Raw genomic sequence first — 26,150 nt, 5'->3', positions numbered from 1 at the left:
TCTAATTACACTTTTGTTGAGTAGCTTACAGGTCTTTGAGGGCCTTGAAGAGCCTATTGCTGTGGATCTGGAATCACATGTAGGCCAGACCAAGTGATGATGGTCAGATGTCTACTAACCAATGTTAGTGAACCACATAGAGATTTTGCATCAACCAGTAACAACTACTTATTTTAATTGAAATCCGATTCTGTTGTCAATTGTGGTGGGATTTGAATGAGAGCGTTAGTCTGCATCTCTGAATCACTAGTCCAGTGAAAACGTCACTATGCTGCTGCCTCTCCTTTAGTTATGGAGTTGAATTCTATCATTATTGCTTAAGACCTGCTGGTTCAGGTCCTACACCTTAAGATTTATCTGGTAAATCATCTGGTGATATTTCTGGGAATCTAAATTTATTCTGTCTTTTTGAGCACTGTTTCCAACATTAACCTGTAGAAATGTGATCTTGACAAGTGCACTGCTCCTTCTAATACTAATTCCATTACCAAGAATGAATTAACGATCAGATGGAAAGATGAAACTGTTCTGTCTTTTACTGAAAATGGTATTAACTTCTTGAAACCCCAGGATACCTCAATGCATGTAAGGTTTCTGCAGTTTTGTGATTTCAAATCAGTTCATTGTTAGGCCTTTGTTCCCTGTGGAGATTGTAGTTTGTTACTCATCCGTACATTTCAAATAGAAATCTTTCTCCGTATCCAGACTTGAAAGACAAATGGAATTTCATCTCCAGGCACACTTTCTACCTTTTTCCAGACTTCAGTCAAATTTCTGGAAATACTAAGCAGTTTGGATAACATTTTCTTTCTGCAGAGAAAATAACATTTCAATTTGAGCTTCTGCTAGAGTTAGGTTAAGTTTCGAGATGCTGCAGCTTTTAGATGAGAACAGAAACGAGAAAAGCTGTGAAGAAGAGGTGGGAGTAACTAGCTAATGCATGCACACTGGTGATAGCACCAGAATTTGTGTAAGGCTAACCACAGCATTTAATGAAATTCATGAACATTCGTGTGCTGATGACTGTACATGTAAAATGAAGCCAGTGTGGATGATGAAATTGTATGTATTTCCAGTGATGTTTATACTCATTAATGTACATTTTTTTTCCTCTATTAGATTTTGAAAGCAACTACTGCATGATGATTCTAAAGTACATTAAGTATTGGTTAACTCGGAATTAGACTATGACGACTTTTTAATACCACCCTATATTTAATAGGAACTTCCCAGGAATTTTTGGAAACCAGCAACAACATTATCTTGATGTTATCAAACGAATGTTACTCCAATGCATGCAAGATCAAGAAAACTCAATGGTAAGGACTGCCAATGTGAGTTAGCACTGTTTCCTACTGTGCTTTATGAATAAACTCTCAGCTTTTTGAATTTTCCGTTAGAAGATGAAAAAGCTAATTAATAGCCATCGTTGTAGGTACACTGTTTGAAATATAGGTGTACATCCCATTAACGTAAGAACATAAGAAATAGGAGCAGGAATAGGCGGTCTGGCCTTCGTTGCTCTGCTAATCAATAATATCATGTCTAATTTTTTCATAGACCCCTTACCTGCTTACTTGTTCGAACTCTTAATTCCTTCTTGTTCAAAAATCTATCTATCTTTGCCAAAAAAGCTACAGCAAGGTAGCCACAACAGCTTCACCTAGGCAGGGAATTCCACAGATGTAAAATGAAGAAATGCTGTATTTTAAAAAAACAAGATACTATTCTTGCTACAAGGAGTCTTCTCATTCTTCATGTAAAATGAAGGCAATATGAATAATGGAATTGAATAACTTTTTCTGCGTGTTTTCATTGTCTCTGTCTAAATGTGCATTTTCTTCTTGCCCTTTTGAAAAGCAACTCCTGTTGATTAACACTTGGGGCTTTCTGATTCCACAAGATGTTTATTTGATAAGCTGCTGAATGAAAAGTTATTGCATCAGAGCTTATATTGTTGATGGCAGCATATTAACATAGTTAAAGGATTGGCTACGCTAACTCCGACTTCACAGGGGAGATGCTGAGAGCATGATGGCCCAGTGGGAAAGTCAAGAACTAGGAGTTATAGTTTTAGAATAGGAGTTGTAATTTAAGACTGAGATGATGAAGAATTTGCATTATTGTGTTTTAATCTTTAGAATTCTCTACCACCAGGACATTTAAAGCTGGATCATTGGATGTATTCAAGGCTGAGTTTGATAAATTTATGACCTGTGGTGTAGTTGGGGATGGAGGAGTAGGCAGGAAAGTGGAGACAAGACTGCAATCAGACTAGCCATGAATGGTGGAACAGTCCTGAGGGGAATAAATGGTTGCTCCTGCTTCTGTTGGGATCAGACCAATTCAACAGAAATGTGAATGTTTTTTGGTTTTGCATGTAAAGTTTAACTACTGTTCCTTGTGCCCTATCGTGCCCACCTCCATCTCTCTCTCTTAATTCAATAAAAGAAATGGACTTTTTTTAAAACCTCCCTAAATATCGAAGCTACTGTTGTGAAAAGAGAACATTTCCTGTTTTCATTTGTCTTTCCTTGCACCCTAAAGTTTTTTGTGGTGTCGGGGCTTACCATTGGTCTTTGCAAAAAAGTTGCTAAAACATTTGGTTGCAGAAATCTGAACAGGTAGCCTTGAAGCGTGCAACATTGTTGACTGAAAGACCTGAGGCAGCTTGCATTTATGTCATGGTTTTAATGTATTGTCATGCATTTTACAGGAGCATTATCAAACAATTTTTGAAACCAACCCATGTTGCTTGAAACAGGTGACCCAAAGCCTGGTCAAGAATAGGCTTTAAGTAATATCTTATTCGATGCCTTATATCTTTGGGTAGACCTTGAAAGAGAATTGCTGAACCCAGAGCCTAAGCAAATGAAGATAGTCATGGATGATAGAGGATATACAGGAGATTGGAATTTGTGTGGGTGATGGTCTTTTCATATTAGATTGAATAAGATTAGAGATAAGAATATCAGGACATATGAAAGACCAATATGCTCTTAAATCTCATGAGATTTAAGTAGTCTACCAGTAAATTCCTCCTTGTTCATCTATGTTGTAGTATTCTTCAATATTATTTTTCTTTTAAGGAAGTTTCAAACTTCTTAATTAAAGATATTCTAAAGATATTATTTGCTGCTTTTGACAGATTCGAATGCTTGCTGCCAGGGCTGCAGCAGCATTTGTGCTGGCTAATGAGAATAATACCCCGCTGCAAAAACACTTTGCCGACATGTTGCCTGGTATCCTACAGGTATGGAGTTTTTTCAGTACTTGTGAGAGCCTACATTGCAAAGTATGCATTCATATCTTAAACTCAGCAATGCATGTTATTAGAATCTAGATGTATTCTTAATAACCAAAGTATTATGGGTGAGCTCTGCTTGTTGTGTAACTTTGCAACTGGCAAGCAGTTATTCAGGGTTTCATAGGATAGACATGGAGATGTTTTCAATTGCAAGGATATCCATAAGTATAAGGGTCATTAATAAATCTAACGATGACTTCTGGTATATTTTCAAGTTTACTGGTTAGAAGGTGAGGAATATTCAAACTGTGTTTTTAAGGGAACATGAAATCAGCATATGAGAGAAAAGAATAGAAGAATGTCATGTTAGATAAAGTGGGATGGGGCCTTGGTGGGGGTGGGTGCTTTTGTGTGAATGAACACAAACGGATAGAATGGCCTGCCCCTGCGCTGTAAAGGTAAAGTTTTTGTTGTCTCAGTGGATTGGAGGCCTGCTTGCACAATAGTCAACTGGTGGCGATTCGACTTGAGGGTTGCCACACCTTGAGCAAAAGGCAAGGTTGAGAAAGTGGAACATTGATGGTAACTGCAGTTGGTGTGGGAATTCAACCCACCCTGTTGGTGTCACTGTGTATTGTTAACCAGCTATCCAACCAACTAAGGTAACTGACCCCCATACTGTCCCTATTCCTGCTATGTGAATGCTATTTAATTGCAATTATTTTTTTTTTGTTTCTTGAGAATTTTGAACAGAAGTGGAAGTTTCATATGTTAATTGCATTTTGACTTGAGTTTTTGATTCTGAAAGTTTTCATGAGCCACAGCATCCTAAAATATAGAAGTATTCACTCAATCTCAAAAGCCTCTAACTTTCTGCTTTCCTCATTTCCTGATCTGTGATTTAGGCTGTCAATGATTCCTGCTATCAAAATGATGATTCAGTGCTGAAATCATTAGTGGAGCTGGCAGACACAGCACCAAAATATTTACGTCCTCATCTTGAACCCACCTTAACATTAAGCTTGAAGGTAAGCTTTGCACAGATCTGTGCTTATTCTCCCATTGTGTAAATTAATTTGTGTAAGTGCAGTTTGAATTTGACCTTGAATAAAGTCAGATTTAAGACTATTGGTCAGCTAGATACTAGTCATTTGATCAATCAGTTCAGCTTAAGTATTTTGAATCAATCAGTGGGAGGCAATTCAGTTAATAAGACCATAAGACATGAGCAGAATTAGTTCATTTGGTCTACCAAGTCTGCTCCACCATGGATCATGGCTGATTTGTTTCTCAACCCCATCTCCTGCTTTCTCCCTGTAACCCTTAATCCCCTAACTAATTAAGAACCTATCTGTCTCTTGTCTTAACCACACTCTGACTGACTGGCCTTCACAGCCCTGTGGCAATGAGTTCCACAAATTAACCATCCTCTGACTGAAGAAATTCAACTCATCACAGTTCTAAAGGGTCGTCCCTTCTGTCTGAGTCTTTGCCCTTGTGACCTAGTCTCGTACTAGTGGAAACATTTTCTCCACCTCTTCTATCCAGGCCCCCCTCATTTTTCAATGAGATCCCCTTCTTCATGCTTCTAAACTCCTACTGAGTACAGACCCAGAGTCCTCAGTCTCTCCTAACATGACAAGCCCTTCACCCCTCGGATCCTTTTTGTAAGCATTCAGTGGACCCCCTCCAATGCCAACATATCCTTCCTTAGATACAGGGCCCGAAACTGGTCACGATATTCTAAATGTGATCTGACCAGACCCTTAAACAGCCTCAGCAGTACCTCTCCGCCCTTGTATTCTAGCTGTCTTGAAATGAATGCTAATGTTGCATTTGACTTCCTAACTGCCAACTGAACCTGCCTGTTAACCTGAAGAGAAAAGTGAACTGGGATTCCAAAGTCCCTTGAGATAACAAGGTGTAGAGCTGGATGAACACAGCAGGCCAAACAGCAGCATCGGAGCAGGTCCCTTTGAGCTACAGACTTCCAAAGCCCCTCCCCATTTAGAAAATACTCTATGCCTCTATTTTTCCTACCAGGGTGCATAACCTTGCACTTTTCCATTTTGTATTCCATCTACCATGTCTTTGCCCATTCTGCTGTCCTGTCCAAGTCCTTGTGCAGCCTCCTTGCTTCCTCAACTGTCCCTCCCCTTTATCTTTGTCATCTGCAAACTTAACAATAGTGACCTCAACTCCTTTGTGCAGATCGTTATACATTAACTTGAATAGTCATGGTCCCAACATGGACTCCTGCAGCATTCCAGTTGCCATCAAATTATAGATTTGTGCTTCCTAAAATTGAAAAATCAAACTTTTGAGGGTTATATGTTTTAGAACTAATTCTAAAACTAAATCACACCAATTCATGATGGTTGTATGTGTTTAAATATTATGCACTAAATTACTTAATAAAGATGTAATCATGGATGTGAGATTGCTCACTGAGCTGGAAGGTTAGTTTTCAGACGTTTCGTCACCATTCTAGGTAACATCATCATAGAGCCTCCGACAAAGCGCTGGTGTTATGTCCCGCTTTCTATTTATCGGTTTAGGTTTCCTTGGGTTGGTGATGTCATTTCCTGTTCTTTTTCTCAGGATGGTAGATGGGCTCCAAATCAATGTGTTTTTTGATGGAGTTCCAGTTGGAATGCCATGTTTCTAGGAATTCTCGTGCGTGTCTCTGTTTGGCTTGTCCTAGGATGGATATGTTGTCCCAATCAAAGTGGTGTCCTTCCTCCTCTGTATGTAAGGATACTAGTGATAGTGGGTCATGTCGTTTTGTGGCTAGTTGATGTTCATGTATCCTGGTGGCTAGCTTTCTGCCTGTTTGTCCAATGTGTTTGTCACAGTTCTTGTAAGGTATTTTACAGATGATGTTCGTTTTGCTTGTTGTCTGTATAGGGTCTTTTAAGTTCATTAGATGCTGTTTTAGTGTGTTGGTGGGTTTGTGGGCTACCCTGATCTCTCATCCAGAACCTCAACCTGAGCTACAAATCTTCTCAAAACTCGCTAAGATGTAATCATCATTGGTAAGGCTGGCATTTATTACTCTTCCCGAATTGACGTTGAACTGTTGCGGTCTGAGCATTGTGAATATACCTGTCATGCTCATGGCAAGAGAGTTCTAGGATGTTGACACAGAAATAGTGAAAGAATTTGAGTTAGTGAGGTGAAGGGGAACTTGCAGATGATCCCATTTGACTGCTGAGGTAGCAATTACAAGTTTGTAAAGTGCAGTTAGAAGATGCACCATAGCTTTCTTATAATTATTTTCTTATCAATATAATACATTCTGTTGTGCAACAAGATTCCAACTGCAAATTTCAAATACTGAAGATGCTAGAAATCGAAATAAAAGCAGAAATGCTGAAAGTATACCAGTCAAGCAGTAACTGTGGAAAGAAAATTGATACTGTCTCAGGTCTGTGATGGAAGCATTTAGAACTTTAATTCTAGTGGGTAGATAGATGTTGAATCTGAAGGGAGTGTAATTGGTTTGTGGAGTGTGGAAGTGAGGAAAGCACTTAAATTGGCTGGTCAGTGTCTGCAAAGGTTAACTTGTCTGTGTACAGTATTTGATTTCTGGTTAGCTTTTAATCTAAAGTTGACTGGTTGTACTTGATGTAGTAGTAATATACTTATTGCTAATGTTTACCTATTTTACGCTATAGCTCTGTGCAGATACTACACTGCAAAACATGCAGCGCCAGCTGGCACTGGAAGTGATTGTGACTTTGTCTGAGACAGCTTCTGCCATGCTACGAAAACACAGCAATATTGTGTCACAAGCTAGTAAGTAACTGTTAGCATTGCTTGAATTTGGGTTTCATATATGTACCAGGTGCTATGTCTCAAAGTTGCAACCTGGAAACTGGCCATTCAGCCCAACCATTTGGTGATAGCATTTATGCACTGGGGAGAAAACAGACCTGCTCTGTTCTTATTTGTTTCAACCATCTATCCAGATTGGTGTTAAAGGTTGACATTTTTGTTTACTATTCCAACCCTAGAAGTGTATTCCGCAACCCCCTCAACACTCAGGTTTCTCCTGCCTCGTGCTGTTCTTATGATCTTGATTTGCTCCCTTCTTTGTGACTACAGCGTGGCTGGAAAATCTCTCTGGGACCTCTTCCTGCCCTGTTTTCCTCAGGATCTCTGTACCCCTCAAATTTTGCCTCTTGCAAATTCATGATTTCCCTTGCTTAAGCTGTGGAGTACTCCTTCGGAAAGTCTATCTCTTTCTCTGCCTGTTAAATGACCCTTAAGAAACTGTCCCTTTGAGGAATCTTTGATCACATTCCCAACTATCTGCTTACATGCTTCAGTGTCAGATTTTGGGTATTCAGTATGAAGTTTATGATAAATTTTAGATGTATTTCTACAATTGCCACACCAGTGCTTTGCCTAAAATCACAATGTCAATTCAGTATGAATGAACTACATCTAGATTTAGTCCTAGTTGTAGCTGTATATTTTTAATATTGTTTTCTGATTATGGACTGAAGTGGGCAAAAGACTGCTTTTAAAAACACCGGATTGCTGCACTTTTTAAAAGCGTGTTACCTGGTACTTTTTGCATTGTTGTTTTACTGCAGTATGTTCAAACAGTGGGGAAAGTCTCATTGAAGTTGAACTGGAGCCGTGTGTGTCAATGATGATATGGCTAGCAACGAGCATCTGATTGGTCTGGAGAGTGCTGATCCGCTTTCAATGACAAAAGCCTGTGCTTGTCAGCAGCAGTGATTGCTGTACAGCTTGAGTGTTAATGCTTGGACAGAAGCCATTGGACACCTAACAGTGAAGGAGCTGCTTTTTTTCTAGGCAGTGGAAATCAAAAACCACCTCAAACTCCTTTGCTACTCACAATGTGGTTGATTCTACATTGGAGAAATGAGGTGTAGACTGAGTGACCACTTTGCAAAACACCTTAGGTCTGTTTCTGGTGTCCCTCCTATAGGAAGGATATTGTGAAACTAGAAGGCGTTCAGATAAGATCAAAGGATATTGCTGAGGTCGGAGGGATTGAGCTGTGTTGGGAGAGACTGAGTAGGCTCAGGCTATTTTCCCTGGAGTGTTGGAGGCTGAGGGCTGATTTTACTGAAGGTTATAAAATCATGAGGGTAAATAGGCAAGGTCTTTTGCCCGTGGTGGGGGATACCAAACTAGAGGGTAAAGGTTTAAAGTGAGAGGGGAAAGGTATAAAATGATCTAAGGGGCAGTGTTTTCACACGGAAGGTGGTGTATGGAATGATCTGCCAAAGGAACTGGTGGAGGCTGGTATGATTGCAACATTTGAAAGGCATCTGGGTAGGTATATGAATAGGAAAGGTTTAGAGGGATATGGGCCAAATGCTGGCAAAGAGGCTAGATTTATAATAGGATATCTGGTCAGTGCAGATGAGTTGGACTGAAGGGTCTCTTACTGTGCTGTATATCTCTGTGACTCTTTTTGGGGGGGAAAACAAAAAGACCCCGAGCTTCCAGTTGCCTGCTGCTTCAACACACCACCCTGTCTGCTGGCCAGTGTCTCTGACTGAGGCTTGCTGCTGTGCTCCAGCAAAGATCAACGCAAGCTGGAAGAACAGCATTTCACATTGCACTTCAAACTCTATCACCTTCTGGATGTAATATTGAGTTCAACAATTTCAGGGTTTGAGGCACCTTTTTTCATGCCCGTGCCCCAAGCCCCCCCACACCAGGTTGTTATCACATGGTCTGCTATTATACACAACCCATTGTTTGCCACTAATAGTGCCCATTAGTAGCTAGTCATTTTCTTAGGCTGATCGTTTTCCATTCATTTTGTCTACCCAGCTGATTTTCTGTCTCTTTGGACTCTATCTCCACCTATTGTTTACTCCATACCTGCTCCACACCGCCCTAACTTCTCATAAAAGCCAACTTTTTCTTGGCTGCCATCAGTTCTGAGGAAGGGTCAGTGGACTCAAAATATTAACTGATTTCACTCCACAGATGCTGCCAGACCTACTGAGCTTTTCCAGCAATTTATTTTTGTTTCTGAAGAAAGCCAGTTTTCTCCCCCTCATCATTTACTGTAAGCCGTGGCTTAATAAGTCAGAAACACAAGTGTGAACCAATAGCCCTGTGCTTCCGACAGGCAAGTGAAAGTTCCTGGAGTAAGAAGATCAAAGATCAGTAGATTCTGACAAGCCAAAACAATCATCTCAACAATCCCTGTGTACAGGGACCATTGAACTGCCTTCCCAGTATTTCTGTCTGCCCTTGACACCCATTTTTTTTGTGCCTGACTGTATGTCTGAGTGGTGTGGTGCATGTGTGGGTGTATTAGGTGGTTTATAGGTGGGGTAGAGTTTTAACTAGTAGGGTGATATGTCAGCAGTTCATAACTGCTTATTATTAGCTAGAACCTGTTTATCAGGGATTAATAATAATCCTTGTTAAGTACAGAAATCTTGTGCATGCTTCCTGTTGACGTAGGTCTAAAAGACAGGTAAATTGGGAATTTTTTAATAAAACTTTTAACTTCTGTGAGGACTTTGGGAGCAGTAGGCTTTGATTCTTAGGTTGCAGACACAAAGGCTTTAGTTTTTCGGAGTGCTTTCAGTGACAAGTAGGCATCGCCAAAGCATTTTCCCTTTTTATGAAGTAATGTCACTGCCATAATGCTAGAAAAGTTTCAGCCAGTATGTCTCTGCACACTCCTTCAATTAACAATGGGATGTTTACCAGATAATTTGTTTCTTTGTGACATTGAGGAAAACATAGGCCATGATACTGGGGCAATTCTTCCCCTCCCCCCTCCCCCCGAGGATGTTTTATATCCACTTAAGCGAGTGGATGTGGCTTGGAAGATAGTGTCTTCAATACTGCCCCACCCCCTCTGCATTTCACTGGAGCCTCTGACTTGAGTTTTGTGCTTGGGCTCAGCAACGTGACTTGAATCAGGCAGTCTTCTGATTCAGAGGAATGTGTTCTACCAACAAAGCTATAGCTTGATACATAGACTTGCAAAACTGGTAATGAGTATCTTTTAAAGCATGTGCTACAGTCTAATTTTTCCTTGCCTACTTAAAAAGTATTAATTTGTAAAAGTGAACATTAACAATTACTGTACTTTTCTCATTTTTTAAAAAAAAAATCTTCATTCAGTTCCACAGATGCTGGCAATGATGGTGGATTTAGAGAATGATGAAAACTGGTCAAATTCAGATGAACTTGAAGATGATGACTTTGACAGGTAATTTGCATTTAATGAAATCTAGCTTATTGACAAGTATTGTTGGTAAAATCAGCATTATACTGGGAACCCTGCAGCCATATGGTATCAATGTGGACTTCACCAGTTTCAAAATCTCCCCTTCCCCCACTGCATCCCTCAACCAGCCCAGTTCATCCCCTCCCCCCACTGCACCACACAACCAGCCCAGCTCTTCCCCCCCACCCACTGCATCCCAAAACCAGTCCAACCTGTCTCTGCCTCCCTAACCGGTTCTTCCTCTCACCCATCCCTTCCTCCCACCCCAAGCCGCACCCCCAGCTACCTACTAACCTCATCCCACCTCCTTGACCTGTCCGTCTTCCCTGGACTGACCTATCCCCTCCCTACCTCCCCACCTACACCCTCTCCACCTATCTTCTTTACTCTCCATCTTCGGTCCGCCTCCCCCTCTCTCCCTATTTATTCCAGTTCCCTCCCCCCATCCCCCTCTCTGATGAAGGGTCTAGGCCCGAAACGTCAGCTTTTGTGCTCCTGAGATGCTGCTTGGCCTGCTGTGTTCATCCAGCCTCACATTTTATTATCTTGGAATCTCCAGCATCTGCAGTTCCCATTATCTCTTATACTGAGGAATCTGTTTTGTAATTTTGAGTTTTTTGACAGTTTGTCCTCAACATTACCGTAAAATCTGATCAGTTAATTATTTGTACTGGGCAGGTTAGTGCCAATATTATAAGATATTTTATCACATTTTATTATCTTGGAATTCTCCAGCATCTGCAGTTCCCATTATCTCTTAGTGCCAATATTTGTTGTTTCTTGATGTTATTATGTTTTAATATTTCCTGAAGTCAGATAAGTGGATTGCTTTGCAGCAAATGTCTTCCAGGATGAAAAAATTATCCATTGAGAAAGAAGAGCAAAAATTGTTGAAGCTATTATGCTTGATGGCTGACTGTATTGCTGTTGCCAATTGACGAGATACGCAAGTTTAATCGTTACTGTGCTGCACACTCATTCGTAAAAGGCATTTCTTCCTCTCCAAGCTCAAACATTTCATGGCAAATGTGTGGGATAGTTAACTGGCCCCAGACACCTCCCCTCTTAAGTGGTTGTCATAAAACACGCAAGTGCAGCCTGGTGGAGTCCAGCCCATCTCCAAAAAATCTAACAAAAAAGAGCAATTACTGGAAAACAGATCTGACAGCATTTGTGGAAAGAAATCGGTTAACATTTCGGATCGAGTGACCCTTCCTCATAACTGAGCTCTGTTAACCCTGGTTTTTCTTCATAGATGCTGCTAAACCTGCTGAACTTTTCCAGTAATTACTGTTTTTGTTTCTGCTTTACAGCATCTGCAGTTCTTTTGTTTTTAATCCGACAATGTGTGTTACGGTCTGTCCTGTTTCAACTTGGTGCTGCTTTATTGACTAGAAATGTATATCAGCTCATTTACCATGGATAAATCAAGTGTAGTATGAAATTAGAAATTATTGGTACATCAGCATTTTGAAATATCTTAGCACTTGAGCTCTGCAAACCTTCTGAGCTATTCAAAATTTTGCTGCCTATACCTAAACTCTCCCCAAGTTCTGTTCACCCATTTATGGTCACTGACATACTTCAGCTTCCAGTGCAGCGATATGAAAGTTTTGAAATTCTCTTCCATACTTACAAATCTCTCCTTGGCCACATCCACCCTGACCTCTGAAAGCTCCTATGAGTCTGAGATTTATGCTTCTCCAACCTGGTTTGCTCACCCTGATTTTTAATTACTCCACTATCAGCAGCTGAGCTTTCTGCTGCAAAAGGCTCTAAGCTTTGGAATTCACTTGTTTTCTTGTTCTCCCTTTCTCCTTTTCCTGCTCTGGATGAGACATTTCTTGAAATCTGACTCTTTGACCGTTCATCATTGTTTGACTTCAGTCAGTTATTGTCATTCAAAAACTTAAAAGATTGCATAAAGTTCATTTATTTTAGCAACTTTGTTTGAAATTGGTAGTAAACTTGTTCTCCCGTTTTGTTTTAACATAGCAATGCTGTTGCTGGTGAAAGTGCACTGGACAGAATAGCCTGTGGGCTCGGTGGTAAAGTAGTGCTTCCACTGATAAAAGAACACATCATGCAAATGTTACAAAACCGTGAGTATGCTGCATTCTGAGGTTTTGATCGCATAATGTAAAAATGTTGCCCTATTGAGGCTTAGCACATTTTCTTCCATTAAAATCATGTTACTTTTAATACATTCACAAGGCACTGCCTCAAAGGGAAAGCAAACATTGCTGAATAAAGGCCGTTGTCCACACTGAGCCCTCTTGAAAGTTGGTTTCTGAGCTAGACGAAGTGTTTGCCAGTGTAAAAGCAAAATATTGTGGTTATTGAAATCTGAAACACAAAATGCAGAAAAGCAAAGCACGTTGGGCATCATGTGGAGAGAGACGTTTCAGGTTGTGACCTTTCAGAAGAACTAACCTGCTGAATTTTTCAAACACTTTTAAAATATTTTAGTTGTTGCTTATCCTTTTAGCAACGGTGCCATAAAATGCTTGATCAAAACCCCATTCATTGCACCACCAACATAGTGACAACAATCTGCATCTGGATATGAGTTTGCTCGTTGAGCTGGAAGGTTCGTTTTCAGACGTTTCGTCACCATTCCAGGTAACATCATCAGTGAGCCTCCAGTGAAGCGCTGGTGTTACGTCCCGCTGTCTAATTATGGGTTTAGGTTTCCTTGGGTTGGTGATGTCATTTCCTGTTCTTTTTCTCAGGGGATGGTAGATGGGCTCCAAATCAATGTGTTTGTTGATGGAGTTCTGGTTGGAATGCCATGCTTCTAGGAATTCTCGTGCGTGTCTCTGTTTGGCTTGTCCTTGGATGGATGTGTTGTCCCAATCATAGTGGTGTTCTTCCTTGTCTGTATGTAAGGACACTAGTGATAGTGGATCATGTCTTTTTGTGGCTAGTTGATGTTCGTGTATCCTGGTGAAAGCTACCCACCAGGATACACTAACATCAACTAGCCACAAAAAGGCATGATCCACTATCACTAGTGTCCTTACATACGGATGAGTAAGGACAACACATCCATCCAAGGACAAGCCAAACAGAGACACGCATGAGAATTCCTAGAAGCAAGGCATTCCAACCGGAACTCCATTAACAAACACATTGATTTGGAGCCCATCTACCATCCCCTGAGAAAAAGAACAGGAAATGACATCACCAATCCAAGGAAACCTAAACCCATAATTAGACAGCGGGACGTAACACCAGCGCTTCACCGGAGGCTCACTGATGATGTTACCTAGAATGGTGACGAAACGTCTGAAAACTAACCTTCCAGCTCAGCAAGCAAACTCACATCCTGAACCTCAACCTGAGCTACAAATCTTCTCAAAACTCACTAACAATCTGCATCATATAGAATCCAAATCTGCGATCTCCACCACTTTGGAAGGTTGAGTTCAGGTCAAGAGGAGCAATATTTCCTAATACTTTTTAAAAAAATGTTTCACAGATACTTTTTGTCCAGATACCTATGGCTCTTGGCAGTCTGAACTTTTTAAAAATAAAATTATTTATGTTTGTGTTCTTTGAGAAGGGATGCTGGATGCCAAATTGAAGTCCAGTATCCTTTTACAATCGAGACTGAAGGGCTTCAGTAGAATATGTTATGTCAGTTTGAATGCAGATTGTCAATATGGTGGCTATAGTGTTTAGATTATACCACATACCCCTCATTAAATGAGTAGAATTATTTGAATATTGTTTTAATGTCAGAATTTTTAAATAATCCTGTCACAAGTTAGCCTTATTTGGAGATAATCAGCATTAGCTTTTTAATTCACCTTATATTTGGCTCTTATAATTAGTAACAAACGTAAATTGATTACTGTATATTCACACTCTATTAGCAAAAAAAACAAAACCCAACATATGAGTGAAAATCATCATTTTTGTTCCATTAGATTTTCATGCACGTCAAAATATCTTTTTTTAACAAATGGAAATATGCTGGAAATAGTGTAGTGACTATGAAATGCAAGGATGGTTTTGCATTGCAGGATTATATCAAAAAACGAGAAGTTCTCGTAACACTTTGGAAGAGTCATGGGAAAATAAGTCTGTCTGTGCTCTAACATTTGTTTTGGCAGGGATGCCCAGTATGTTTTCTATTTGGTAGGAAAATAAGGATTCTGAAAGTGTGCACTAGTTGTATTTGTTCTGAGAACTAACAAGGCTATTGACGATTCAAGCAGGCTTAACTTGCAAACCCTCCCTTCTGTTAGCTCAGAAAACAAGTTACTGCATGCTAATTCTTCCCTAGCCTCATGAAAACTTTTTCACTCCGTATGCTGTACCTGTAGTTAATTTGCTCTTCTTCATGCCAGAGTCTCGTGATTTCTCGCCCTCCAAATTATTGTCCTGTTGTTTTAGCCTCCATGGGCTTATGAAAGCTGCTGTAACTCTTGAGTAATCCATCAGTTGGAAGCAGTGCTACTTGTGGGACAGTTGCTCTGCCATTGATCCTTTTTTCCACCCTTGTTTATCTGCAGAGTTCAACCCTTGACTGAATCATCTGTGCATCTTAGACTGAAATATCCCATTTGTCAACAAGTTGCCATCTGTTGCAGTTCAAGGCCTAACTTCAGATAGTTTTAGCACTCATCTAGTTTTGTCAAGGATCCACTTGAAAGACCAGACAGCATTTGTACTACAGATGACATGACTAGAATAAAGGGTCAGGCCGTTAGTGTCCTTTCACTTTGCGTGGATTAGCTTTGTATTATAACAGTGACTTTTTCTACTCATTATTGGGATTTGGGTGTTGATAATCCAGAACAACATTTGTCTGCCCCTCATTGCCAGGAGAGCAGTTAACCACATTGCTTTTGATCTGGAGTCACGTGCAGGCCAGAGCAGTTAAATGTGTCCTTCTCAAAAGAATATTAATGAAATGCATGGATTTTTGAGGTTTTACAACGGTTACATCGTTTCCATTAGACTAGCCTTTTTAAATTCTGTCCTCACACTGAATTTTATTCCACCATCTGCCATGGTGAGATTTGTCCCCTTGTCCCCATGGCATTAACAAAAACAGATATTGCTGGAGAAACTCGACAGGTTTGCACCACCTGTGGAGCAAAAGCAGAGTTAATATTTGCAGCCCAGTCACCCTCCTTTGGAACTGATAATAGCTAGGAAAAGGTTTTATATATTCTAAAGACAGGTTGCATTAGGGATACACATGGATTGATAGTTCTATGCTCGGGAAGAAGAAAAACTGATCATGGGGACCATTCCTGACAATGATTCTCCTAGTCTACTGTAGTCACTGTTTGCAATGCAGTCTCCTGTACCCTAGGGAGAGGAAATGCATACTGGGTGATCTCTTTCTGGAACGCCTACGTCCTGTCTGCAAAAATGGCCCCTAACTGCCACTTGCTTGCCAATTCGACGCATCATCATGTTCCCTGTCAACATTTCGATCTTGGGGCCTGATGCAGTGCTGCTGCAAGGCTCAGTGCATGCTGGAAGCTCAGCAGCTGCTTCTGTTTGGAGACCCTGCAGTCTTCTGGACTTCATATTATGTTCAATATTTTAGAACCTGTATACCATCCTCCATGTTCCTTTCGCACTCTAGGCTGTGTCATGACATGGGTTGCTTTTAGCACAGCCAATCTATTTTTACCTACTTTTGGTCTCCCCCTCCCACAACGTAATGTTCAGCATAAATAACACCTTTTCCTAGCTACGATAATAAAATGTGAGGCTGGATGAACACAGCAGGCCCAGCAGCATCTCAGGAGCACAAAAGTTGACATTTCGGGACTAGACCCTTCATCAGAGAGGGGGATGGGGTGAGGGTTCTGGAATAAATAGGGAGAGAGGAGGAGGCGGACCGAAGATGGAGAGAAAAGAAGATAGGTGGAGAGAGTATAGGTGGGGAGGGGATAGGTCAGTCCAGGGAAGACGGACAGGTCAAGGAGGTGGGATGAGGTTAGTAGGTAGGAGATGGAGGTGCGGCTTGGGGTGGGAGGAAGGGATGGGTGCGAGGAAGAACAGGTTAGAGAGGCAGAGACAGGTTGGACTGGTTTTGGGATGCAGTGGGTGGAGGGGAAGAGCTGGGCTGATTGTGTGGTGCAGTGGGGGGAGGGGACGAACTGGGCTGGTTTAGGGATGCGGTGGGGGAAGGGGAGATTTTGAAGCTGGTGAAGTCCACATTGATACCATTAGGTTGCAGGATTCCCAAGCGGAATGAGTTGCTGTTCCTGCAACCTTCGGGTGGCATCATTGTGGCAGTGCAGGAGGCCCATAATGGACATGTCATCTAAAGAATGGGAGGGGGCGTGGAAATGGTTTGCGACTGGGAGGTGCAGTTGTTTGTTGCGAACCGAGCGGAGGTGTTCTGCAAAACGGTCCCCAAGCCTCCGCTTGGTTTCCCCAATGTAGAGGAAGCCATACCGGGTACAGTGGATGCAGTATACCACATTGGCAGATGTGCAGGTGAACCTCTGCTTAATGTGGAATGTCATCTTGGGGCCTGGGATAGGGGTGAAGGAGGAGGTGCAGGGGCAAGTGTAGCATTTCCTGCGGTTGCAGGGGAAGGTGCTGGGTGTGGTGGGGTTGGAGGGCAGGGTGGAGTGAACAAAGGAGTCACGGAGAGAGTGGTCTCTCCAGAAAGCAGACAGGGGTGGGGATGGAAAAATGACTTGGGTGGTGGGGTCGGATTGTAGATGGTGTAAGTGTCGGAGGATGATGCGTTGTATCCGGAGGTTGGTGGGGTGGTGTGAGAGAACGAGGGGGATCCTCTTTGGGCGGTTGTGGCAGGGGCGGGGTGTGAGGGATGTGTTGCGGGAAATGCGGGAGACGCGGTCAAGGGTGTTCTCGACAACTGTGGGGGGAAAGTTGCGGTCCTTGAAGAACTTGGACATCTGGGATGTGCGGGAGTGGAATGCCTCATCGTGGGAGCAGATGCGGTGGAGGCAGAGGAATTGGGAATAGGGGATGGAATTTTTGCAGGAGGGTGGGTGGGAGGAGGTGTATTCTAGGTAGCTGTGGGAGTCGGTGGGCTTGAAATGGACATCAGTTACAAGCTGGTTGCCTGAGATGGAGACTGAGAGATCCAGGAAGGTGAGGGGATGTACTGGAGATGGCCCAGGTGAACTGAAGGTTGGGGTGGAAGGTGTTGGTGAAGTGGATGAACTGTTCGAGCTCCTCTGGGGAGCAAGAGGCGGCGCCGATAGTCATCAATGTAACGGAAGAAGGTTCACTGGGCTCGACGTTAATTCTGCTTTCTCTCCAGCTGCAGCCAGACTTGTTGAGTTTCTTCTGCAATTTGTTTTTTGTTTGTGGCATTTGAAGTTCTTTGTTTTATCCCCATAACATTAGCCTGGGCTTCCAGATTACTAACCCAGTGATCTTAATGTTATGGCAGCAGCTCCCCAAAAAGTATTTTTATTATTCTTGGCCACGTCTCCATTTAAGAACGTCCTAAACCCTGAAATTCCCCCCTTTAAACCTCTCCATCTCACATTTCCTTTTTAAAATGAACCTTACACCAAAGTTTTGACTCGTGTTTATAGTCAATTCTCTAAATACTGACTTTAGTCTGCTCAGTTTTTCTTTGACTGCACTCCTGTGGAGTGTCTTAATACTTTATGACAAATTTACTGTAATTACGTATTTGAATATAGATTGTGATGTTTCCTTGCAGCTGATTGGAAATATAGACATGCGGGTCTGATGGCCTTGTCTGCTATCGGGGAAGGTTGTCACCAGCAAATGGAGGGGATTCTGAACGAGATTGTGAACTTTGTTTTGCTGTTTCTTCAAGATCCAGTAAGTGAAATAAATCCTCCTTCATTCCCAGTGATGAATGCTTACACATGAAGGCTAACTGTTTTGCTGAGAGATTAGATTTTGCTTCCTCTGACCCAGAATGCAGTAGATTATTCCGGTGACTAAAATTTAGCTGAGGAAGCTTGATTTTCAAACATCTTTACGTGGTGGAAATGAACAAGACACTGCCTACCTCAAGCAGTGTTCAATACATCCAATTAATAACTCAGTTGTGTATTGAGGGAATGGTTTTATGTGATTAACTTTGGATATTCTACATATTGTCCATTTTTTATGTTGGGCTGCAAGAATATTACTGAATTTGAAATATGATTTCCTTTTGCTTTCATTTCAGCACCCAAGAGTAAGATATGCAGCTTGCAATGCAATAGGCCAAATGGCGACTGACTTTGCACCAACTTTCCAAAGGAAGTTTCATGATAAAGTAAGCATTAGCTGTTGGGACATGAAATCTCTGACTATTCATCTTTTGTGAAGCAATGATAAAACTTTACAGATTAAAGTAAAAGTATAAATTCTTTGTGCTAACATAGCTGACAATTTCACTTTTTTTTTTGCCTTCAGTCTGTTCAGTTCTTTTTCAGGTTTTGAAATTACAGCATAATATTATAATTGATTTTCATTCTGTCTGGCTGTTCTCAGGAATTTGGAGAATGTTCAGATGGCAGTATTTATTTTTGTTTCAAATAGGTCATTTCAGCACTCTTGCAGACGATGGAAGATCAGGCGAATCCACGAGTTCAAGCTCACGCTGCTGCTGCTCTCATTAATTTCACTGAAGATTGCCCCAAGTCGCTGCTACTCCCGTATCTTGATAATCTAGTAAATCACCTACATGTTATCATGGTAGCTAAATTGCAGGAGGTAAGTAATTTTGGTACTTAAATACCCATTTTTAGTTAGCTCACTTCTTGTCTTTGTAAAAATACATGAAACTTTATTGTAAAACATCATACCTTCATAAACATTGACCTGACTTGCAATGGAATGCAATCAGAATTTGAGTTAGTTAAAATAATAAGATTGTTCATTGAGGTAGGGAAATGTCTGTGACAGAATGTGATAAATGATGTTCCTTGGGGATCTGTATTGGGGCCTGAACTCTTTATAATAAATTTATCAGTTCCCCATTGGTTCCCCATTCCCCACATGGTGGAGGCTTGTCATTGAATGTATTCAGGACTGAGTGAGACAGGTTTTTGATTGACATGGGATTCAAAGATTATGGGCAAGGCAGGAAAGTGGAATAAAAGCCAGTTGGATCAATCACTATCTTACAGTCTGCGCATGCTCAGTGGGCCAAATGACATGCTCCTATTCTTTGCATTCTTTCACTATTAATTGCTTGCATGAGATGTATATCCAAGTTTGCAGGTGCTGTTAGGTTGTACACGTGGAAACTGGAGATTGAAAAGGAGGGCAGCTTAAATGAATAGCCAAAAGTATGGCAGATGGATTTCATTGTAAGGGGTTGTGAGGCAGCCTGAGAAAGACAAATTCAGAATTGTTAATGGGCAAAAATCAAGGCTTAAAGGGATTCTGGTGTTGAGATGCAAAATCAAGGAAAGCTTGTGCACAGAAACAGAATTAATCAGAGGAAAATGGAGCATTGGACTGAATCTCAATATGATTAGAATGCTAAAGGTGTGAAGTTGCATTCAATAACAAAAACTGGATTAGACTCATGGAAAATTGAGCTCGTTTTATTACAAAGCACCATGGAGGAAGGGGGGTAAATTGCCCTTGGAGGGTGAGGGTGCACAGTACAAATTTGGCTAATTGATATTGGAGATTAGTTAACTGGAGCATACTGCAAGTTGTGAAGACGGGTGCGTGAGCATGTGTGGCGATGAACACTTGAATTAGGAGCAATAGAAGACCATTTTGGCTACTGAAGTCTGTTCTACCATGTAGTAGATCATGTCTGATTTATATGCCCACCTAACCCCGATGTACCTTTCACCCACCTGTTGCCCAGGAATCGATTTATCTATCCTTTAAAATGTACAATGACTCTGCTTGCACTGCTTTTGAGGAAGGGAGTACCAATGACTCTAGATTTAGTGAGAAAATAATTATCTTTATGTCTGACTTAAATGAGTGACCCTGTACTTTTATGCAGTGACCCCAGTCCTAATTCTATCTCAGAATAGTAAATATCCTTTCTATATCCACTAGAGCCCCTCAGGGTCTTGTTTCAATCAGTTTGCCTCTTATTCTTCTAAACTCCAGTGAATGCAAGCCTAACCTCCTCAACCTTTCCTCTATAAGACAATCAATCCATTCCATATATTCATCTTGTAAACCTTCTCCAAACTGTTTGCTGTGTGTCTATATCTTCCTTAAGGAGACTGGCATATAATTGAAGCATAGCTTCTACTTTTTGTACTGATGTTTCCTCATTCATGGGATATGGGTGTTGGTGGCTCGGTCAGCATTTATTGCCCAATCCTAATTGAGAGAGGGCAGTCCAGAGTTGAAGGTCTCTCGGAAGTTTACCACCAGTGTATCTGCTTTCTTGTTAGCTACTTCCTTTGGTATCCTAGAATGCAACCCATCAGGTCAAATGACTCTTTGGTGTTTTGTCGCATTAGTTTCTCGAGCACTTTTTCTTGAGCACGTTAATTTGCCTATTTACTTATTGATCTACCTTTATTTAATTTATTCCTCCCACTCCCTATTTTCCCCAAAGCTCGTTCAGAAAGGTACTAAGCTGGTGTTGGAGCAAGTTGTGACATCCATTGCTTCTGTGGCTGACACTGCAGAGGAGAAATTTGTTCCATATTACGACTTGTTCATGCCATCGTTGAAGCACATTGTTGAAAATGGAGTACAGAAAGAGCTTCGGCTCCTGAGAGGGAAAACTATTGAGTGCATTAGCCTTATAGGCCTCGCTGTTGGTAAAGATAAGGTAACTCCAGCTCATTAAAAGTTTCAAAACTGTTCCTGATTCAGTATAGTTATAGATTCATACAACATTGAAATAGACCCTTTGGTCCAACCAGTCCATGCTGACCAAGTTTCCCAAACTAACAATCTTGCCTTTGTTTGGCCCATAGCCCTCCAAACATTTTCTATTCATGAACGTATCCAAATGTCGTTTAAACATTGTGACTGTACCTGCACCCACCACTTTCCCTGTCAGTTCATTCTTAAAAATATGCCCCCTAGTTTTAAACTCCCCCATCCTCGTGAATTACTGTTGTCATTCACCTTATCCATGCCCCTCCTGACCTTAAACTTTAAGGCCACTCCTCAACCCCTTACTCTCTAGCGAAAATAGTCCCAGCCTTTCCAAACTCTCTCTCTGTCGCAAATCCACCACTCCCATGGATGTTCTAGTCAATCTTTTCTGAGCCATTTCCAGTTTAATAATATCCTTCATGTAATGGCGATCAGAATTTCACAAGCACTCCAGAAGAGGCTTCACCAATGTCCTATGCAACAGTGAATTAAATATAACTAGAATGAAACTTTGTTTCTCATGGTGGCCGTGAAACTATTGGGTCTTCGTAAACATCCATCTAGTTCACTAATATCATTCAGGGACAGAAATATGCTGTCTTTACTTGGTCTGGCATATACAGGTTGTTCTCCTATAACGCAATAGTTGCAATCTCATGTGACTGCGTGCGATAGAAAATCGCATTATGGGGAAATCACTAAATCTGTACAGCAGAAAGTTCACGTTATCCAAAAAGCGTCCACTATTCTTCAGTCGCATTACAGCCAATTTGTTAACAAAACACGTATAGAACTACCTGTGCATGTGACTGCAGACACACAGCAATGTGGTTTACTCTTAACAGCCCTCTGAAATGACCTAGCAAACCACTCAGTTGTGTCAAACCCACTGGGGAAAGCTATAACCTACATGGACCAATTATCATGTTCTTAAGGGCAATTAGGGACGGACAATAAATACTGAACTGACTCTCCGTTCCAATAAATAAGTAACAATCTGACCATATCCAAACCCCAATTTCTTCCTACATTCCCGAAACCCTAATAGTGACTCCCACCCATTGCCTTGATCCATTTGAAGAAATTTGTTTTTTGTAATCCTTGTGTATTCCAGAGTCAGTCCAGCTGTTGTGTCCCTATTAAAGCTGCTCACTACCTCTGTTTTGTAAAAGGAGGGCAGGTTACCTCTGGTTTCGAGCTTCAGTAAGGAAGTGCTTCCAACAGAATTGTCAGTCCATTAATACAAGTTGTGTGTTGTAGTTTATGCAGGATGCCTCGGATGTGATGCAATTGCTCCTAAAAACCCAAACGGATTCCAGTGAATTGGAGGATGACGACCCACAGGTATGGTGGCTTGTTTTACGGCCCTTGTGACAATGAGTATAACACTTGAGCGGCCATTGTCAATCTGCAAGTGTAGCAAATTATTTTCGATTGTGTATATTCTGGTATATATTCCAAAAGCAAAATGCTTTGTGTTTGTCTTAGCCAATGACAGCTGTTGGGAGCAGCAAAAGGACAAAACCAGGTGTTGTCTACTGCTGATTCCCATTAATTAAAATACCTGGTATAATATAGAATGTTAAAGTTAGTTCACCCCATTATTGTAGGTAAGCCTTGTGTAACTTTATTCATTGACTATGTTTTTGGAATTCATAACCACTCAATGTTCACCGTGCTGACAGGAAAGGGCAGGATGCCGTGCACCACCTCAGAGGCATCTCTTTAAACTAGCTGTCAGTATGTATGTATGTGATCTTCGATAAGGATATAGTTAAGGGAGATGTTATAACCTATGCTGCTGCTTCAAAATTGGCTTGTTGGTATGTGAATAAATCATTTGAACAATAGCTGCTTGACAAAGAGTATTTAAATATCCGAGTGTGAGAAGAAATTGCATATAGAATTGTTGACCTTTTAAAACTTTTGTCCTCTAGAACAGAATGTGTTCATTGGACACTAACCGTGCTGCAAGAATCTGTTGGCTCATTGTGTCATCCCTGTGAAAGAGCTATCAAGTTAGTGCCCTTTAATTGCCACAGTCTTTCCTTTTCTAGTAATTATGCAACTCCTTTTTAAAAGTTGCTATTAAGTCTCTGCTATCATGATCATTTCTCCTGTATGTGCAAGAGAGGGAGAGTGCTGAGAGCTGCTTCTCCATTCAGGTTCTGTATCTTCCATGCAGCTGTTCCAGTTGCATCAACCTTTAACTTACCTGCCTCCGAACTTGCTGCACTTCCCTTGGCTAAAAATCTGTGATTTAGAGGAGCGGCAAAATTGGAAGCCTGGAAATTGAGCTGATAACTTCGGGAGTTATTCTGCCTGATCACTGGAGCACAATGTCAGAGAAGCTTGTGTTGGTGGGTTATTCAGCAAGGTGAATACCTATTGAAGCCCAGTCTATCATCCGGGAACACGTGAGGTAGCAGAAAATGATCGTGAGGGATGAGTAGGGTGGAGGGAGAGCAATGCCAGAGCTGAGCAGTAGTTCACCCAATTATGATTATATAAATAAGTCTTTTATGCATTGCTGACCAAGGTTTTGGAATTCACAACAATTCAATATTCAGCATGCTGACTGGAAGGGGCAGGATGCAGTAGATCTCTTCAGAGGCACAAGTGGATTTTTCTGTAAAGGGAAGGCAGTCAGGGTGACTCCGGTGTTAATATATTGAGAAACATAATAGAGGTGGAAATTCTGCAAACTATTTACCTCCGACAGTCAAGATCCTACATTCAATTTTTGTAGACGTTTTCAGGAAGTTGTTTACAAATTATATTTTTCCTAGTTGCAGAAATAATAATTCCTGGAAAATCAGTATTAATGTTGCATCTTTTTGCATAAGGTATGCATTTAACTCTTTACTTTGGTAAGTGGATTTTTAAAGTGTAGTAAGGGAGATTCATATATAATTAACAAAAAATATCATTTGATTCCAAGCTAAAAGATTTAACACCATGTATTTATGTATATATTCTTTGGTATTTGTTTTTTTAATCTAAAAAGGGTTACCCTCTCCATAAAAAAAAAATTCAGATACTTAAGGGGATGTTGTTACATGTCTACAACATCTTATTGGAACTAGTGAGGATGAAAAGGGAGCCTCTGAAAATCCAAAAGTAACTCTGGAGAGAATCGCAAAAAGATCCCTCTTTCTCCACCCTCCCCTAAAAAAAAAATTGAACCCCTGCCCTTCAGGATCTTGTATGTTTCAATAAGATCACCTCCCATTCTTCTTAATTTCAATGGGTATAGCCCCCAACCTGTGATCTTCCTTCATAAGATGAACCCTTCATCTTGGAAATGAGTCAAATGAACTTTGTGAATTGGTTTGAATGTAATTTTTCAAATAAAAGACTGGATTGGCATTGTAAATGTTGGCCTTTTCAGCTACGCCACATCGCATGAATTAATTTTTAAAAATGTCTCACGTCTTTGGAGTTATTTTAGTTAGCAGCACTGATGCTTAATTGCTGCAACAGTAGTTCATTCTTTTGCAGAATATCAATTTCTTTCATCTTTAAAAGAATCCATTTCAAAACTGAAATTACTTTTAATTCCCACGACTAATTGGAGAATGGTTGGTTATTAGTAAGACAAATGTACCTATCAAATCTTGATGTAAACAACCACTAATGCCTCCCTGAATATTACTGTAAAGTTTACATTTGCAAATTAAAGGTAAGGTTGTCTGCACTTTTGTCTGCACAGACGTTCAGTACTGTAGTCCTGACTCTTAATTGTTAGCTCCAAAAGGAAATGGTAAGAGGTTTGAAACTTAAGTCATCAACTGGGCTAATTTTCAATTTCTTGTAGATATCTTACATGATCTCTGCTTGGGCAAGAATGTGCAAGATTCTTGGTAAGGAATTCCAGCAATATCTTCCAGTTGTTATGGGGCCGCTGATGAAAACTGCTTCAATTAAACCTGAGGTGGCCCTCCTAGACAGTAAGTCTTCCCTGCCTTTATCCATTCTACGCATGAATATTGTAAGCTTTATGTTGAAAGTAGCCTGCCAATCAATTAACAATACAATCTTGTGTTTTTACTACAATGGGAACCATCATCCTGCTGACTTTGTTAGGCAAGCAAGTATTTGCATATCTCAAAATATTTATAGCACAGAAATAGGCCTTTTAGCTGAACAAGCCCATGCTAGTTCATTCATAGATGTTGACTTGAATTTAGAAGAACGGCTTATGTATATCTTACCATCCTGTGGAATATAGTTCCAAGCCTTCAAGTTAAGACAAATTGTGAAGCTTAGGTAAGATTACTCTATAATTTTGAAATAATTCTGCAAATCAACTTTTACCACAAGCTATTGAGTACATCACCTAGAATATTCACTCTCGCAATGGAAAGAAGTGTTTATATGAATGTTTGCTGAATGAAAGATTCAACAGTTGGTTTTACTGTGGCAGTGGAATTAGTTAGACGTGTGTCAATTCAGTGAGATAGGGAATGACTGTGGGCACTTGTGAACCTGGAAGTATGCGCACAGCTTTTCAGATAAGCACTGGAGCTGTTGGAAAAGCTTGGGGTCTAAAATTATACATATTCCAGTTAAATACAATTGTTGAGCAGCTAAAATCACTTTTTTAAAAACTGATTAACGCATGTATATACCCTAAATAAACAGCCATTTAGTTCAGATGGAGCGATCATTGATTGCATTTGTCACTGGTTGTGCACTAATAGCACTGACACAATGCTGGAAGAACCATCCCACTGTTTAAAGAGCATTCTAGATTGTTAAAAACATCTCAAACAAATTCTCTGAAGTGGACAATGTTAGTTTCATTGAAAAATAGGCAAATAATGGTTGAGGGTAGATTGAGGTAACCATTAAACTTGTGCTTGAATC

The 26,150-nt window shown here is 40.7% G+C and overlaps 1 protein-coding gene across 3 annotated transcripts in view; it reads left to right on the top strand.

The window, feature by feature from the left end:
- kpnb3 (karyopherin (importin) beta 3) overlaps positions 1–26,150 on the top strand; it is a 63,879-nt gene that overhangs the window by 19,130 nt on the left and 18,599 nt on the right. For all 3 annotated transcript variants that reach the window (XM_059646476.1, XM_048532742.1, XM_059646477.1), the window contains 12 exons: positions 1,223–1,319; positions 3,149–3,253; positions 4,153–4,275; positions 6,925–7,045; positions 10,385–10,472; positions 12,486–12,592; positions 18,172–18,296; positions 18,652–18,741; positions 19,008–19,181; positions 21,010–21,228; positions 22,542–22,625; positions 25,099–25,231. In XM_059646476.1, the coding sequence (XP_059502459.1) occupies positions 1,223–1,319; positions 3,149–3,253; positions 4,153–4,275; positions 6,925–7,045; positions 10,385–10,472; positions 12,486–12,592; positions 18,172–18,296; positions 18,652–18,741; positions 19,008–19,181; positions 21,010–21,228; positions 22,542–22,625; positions 25,099–25,231 (1,466 nt within the window). The remainder of the gene's footprint in view (positions 1–1,222; positions 1,320–3,148; positions 3,254–4,152; positions 4,276–6,924; positions 7,046–10,384; positions 10,473–12,485; positions 12,593–18,171; positions 18,297–18,651; positions 18,742–19,007; positions 19,182–21,009; positions 21,229–22,541; positions 22,626–25,098; positions 25,232–26,150) is intronic.

This window comes from Stegostoma tigrinum, chromosome 6 (genome assembly GCF_030684315.1).
Source record: "Stegostoma tigrinum isolate sSteTig4 chromosome 6, sSteTig4.hap1, whole genome shotgun sequence".
Lineage (NCBI taxonomy): Eukaryota > Metazoa > Chordata > Chondrichthyes > Orectolobiformes > Stegostomatidae > Stegostoma > Stegostoma tigrinum.
Note: the sequence above shows the minus strand (reverse complement) of the source record. Positions and strands in the feature narration are given on the sequence as shown.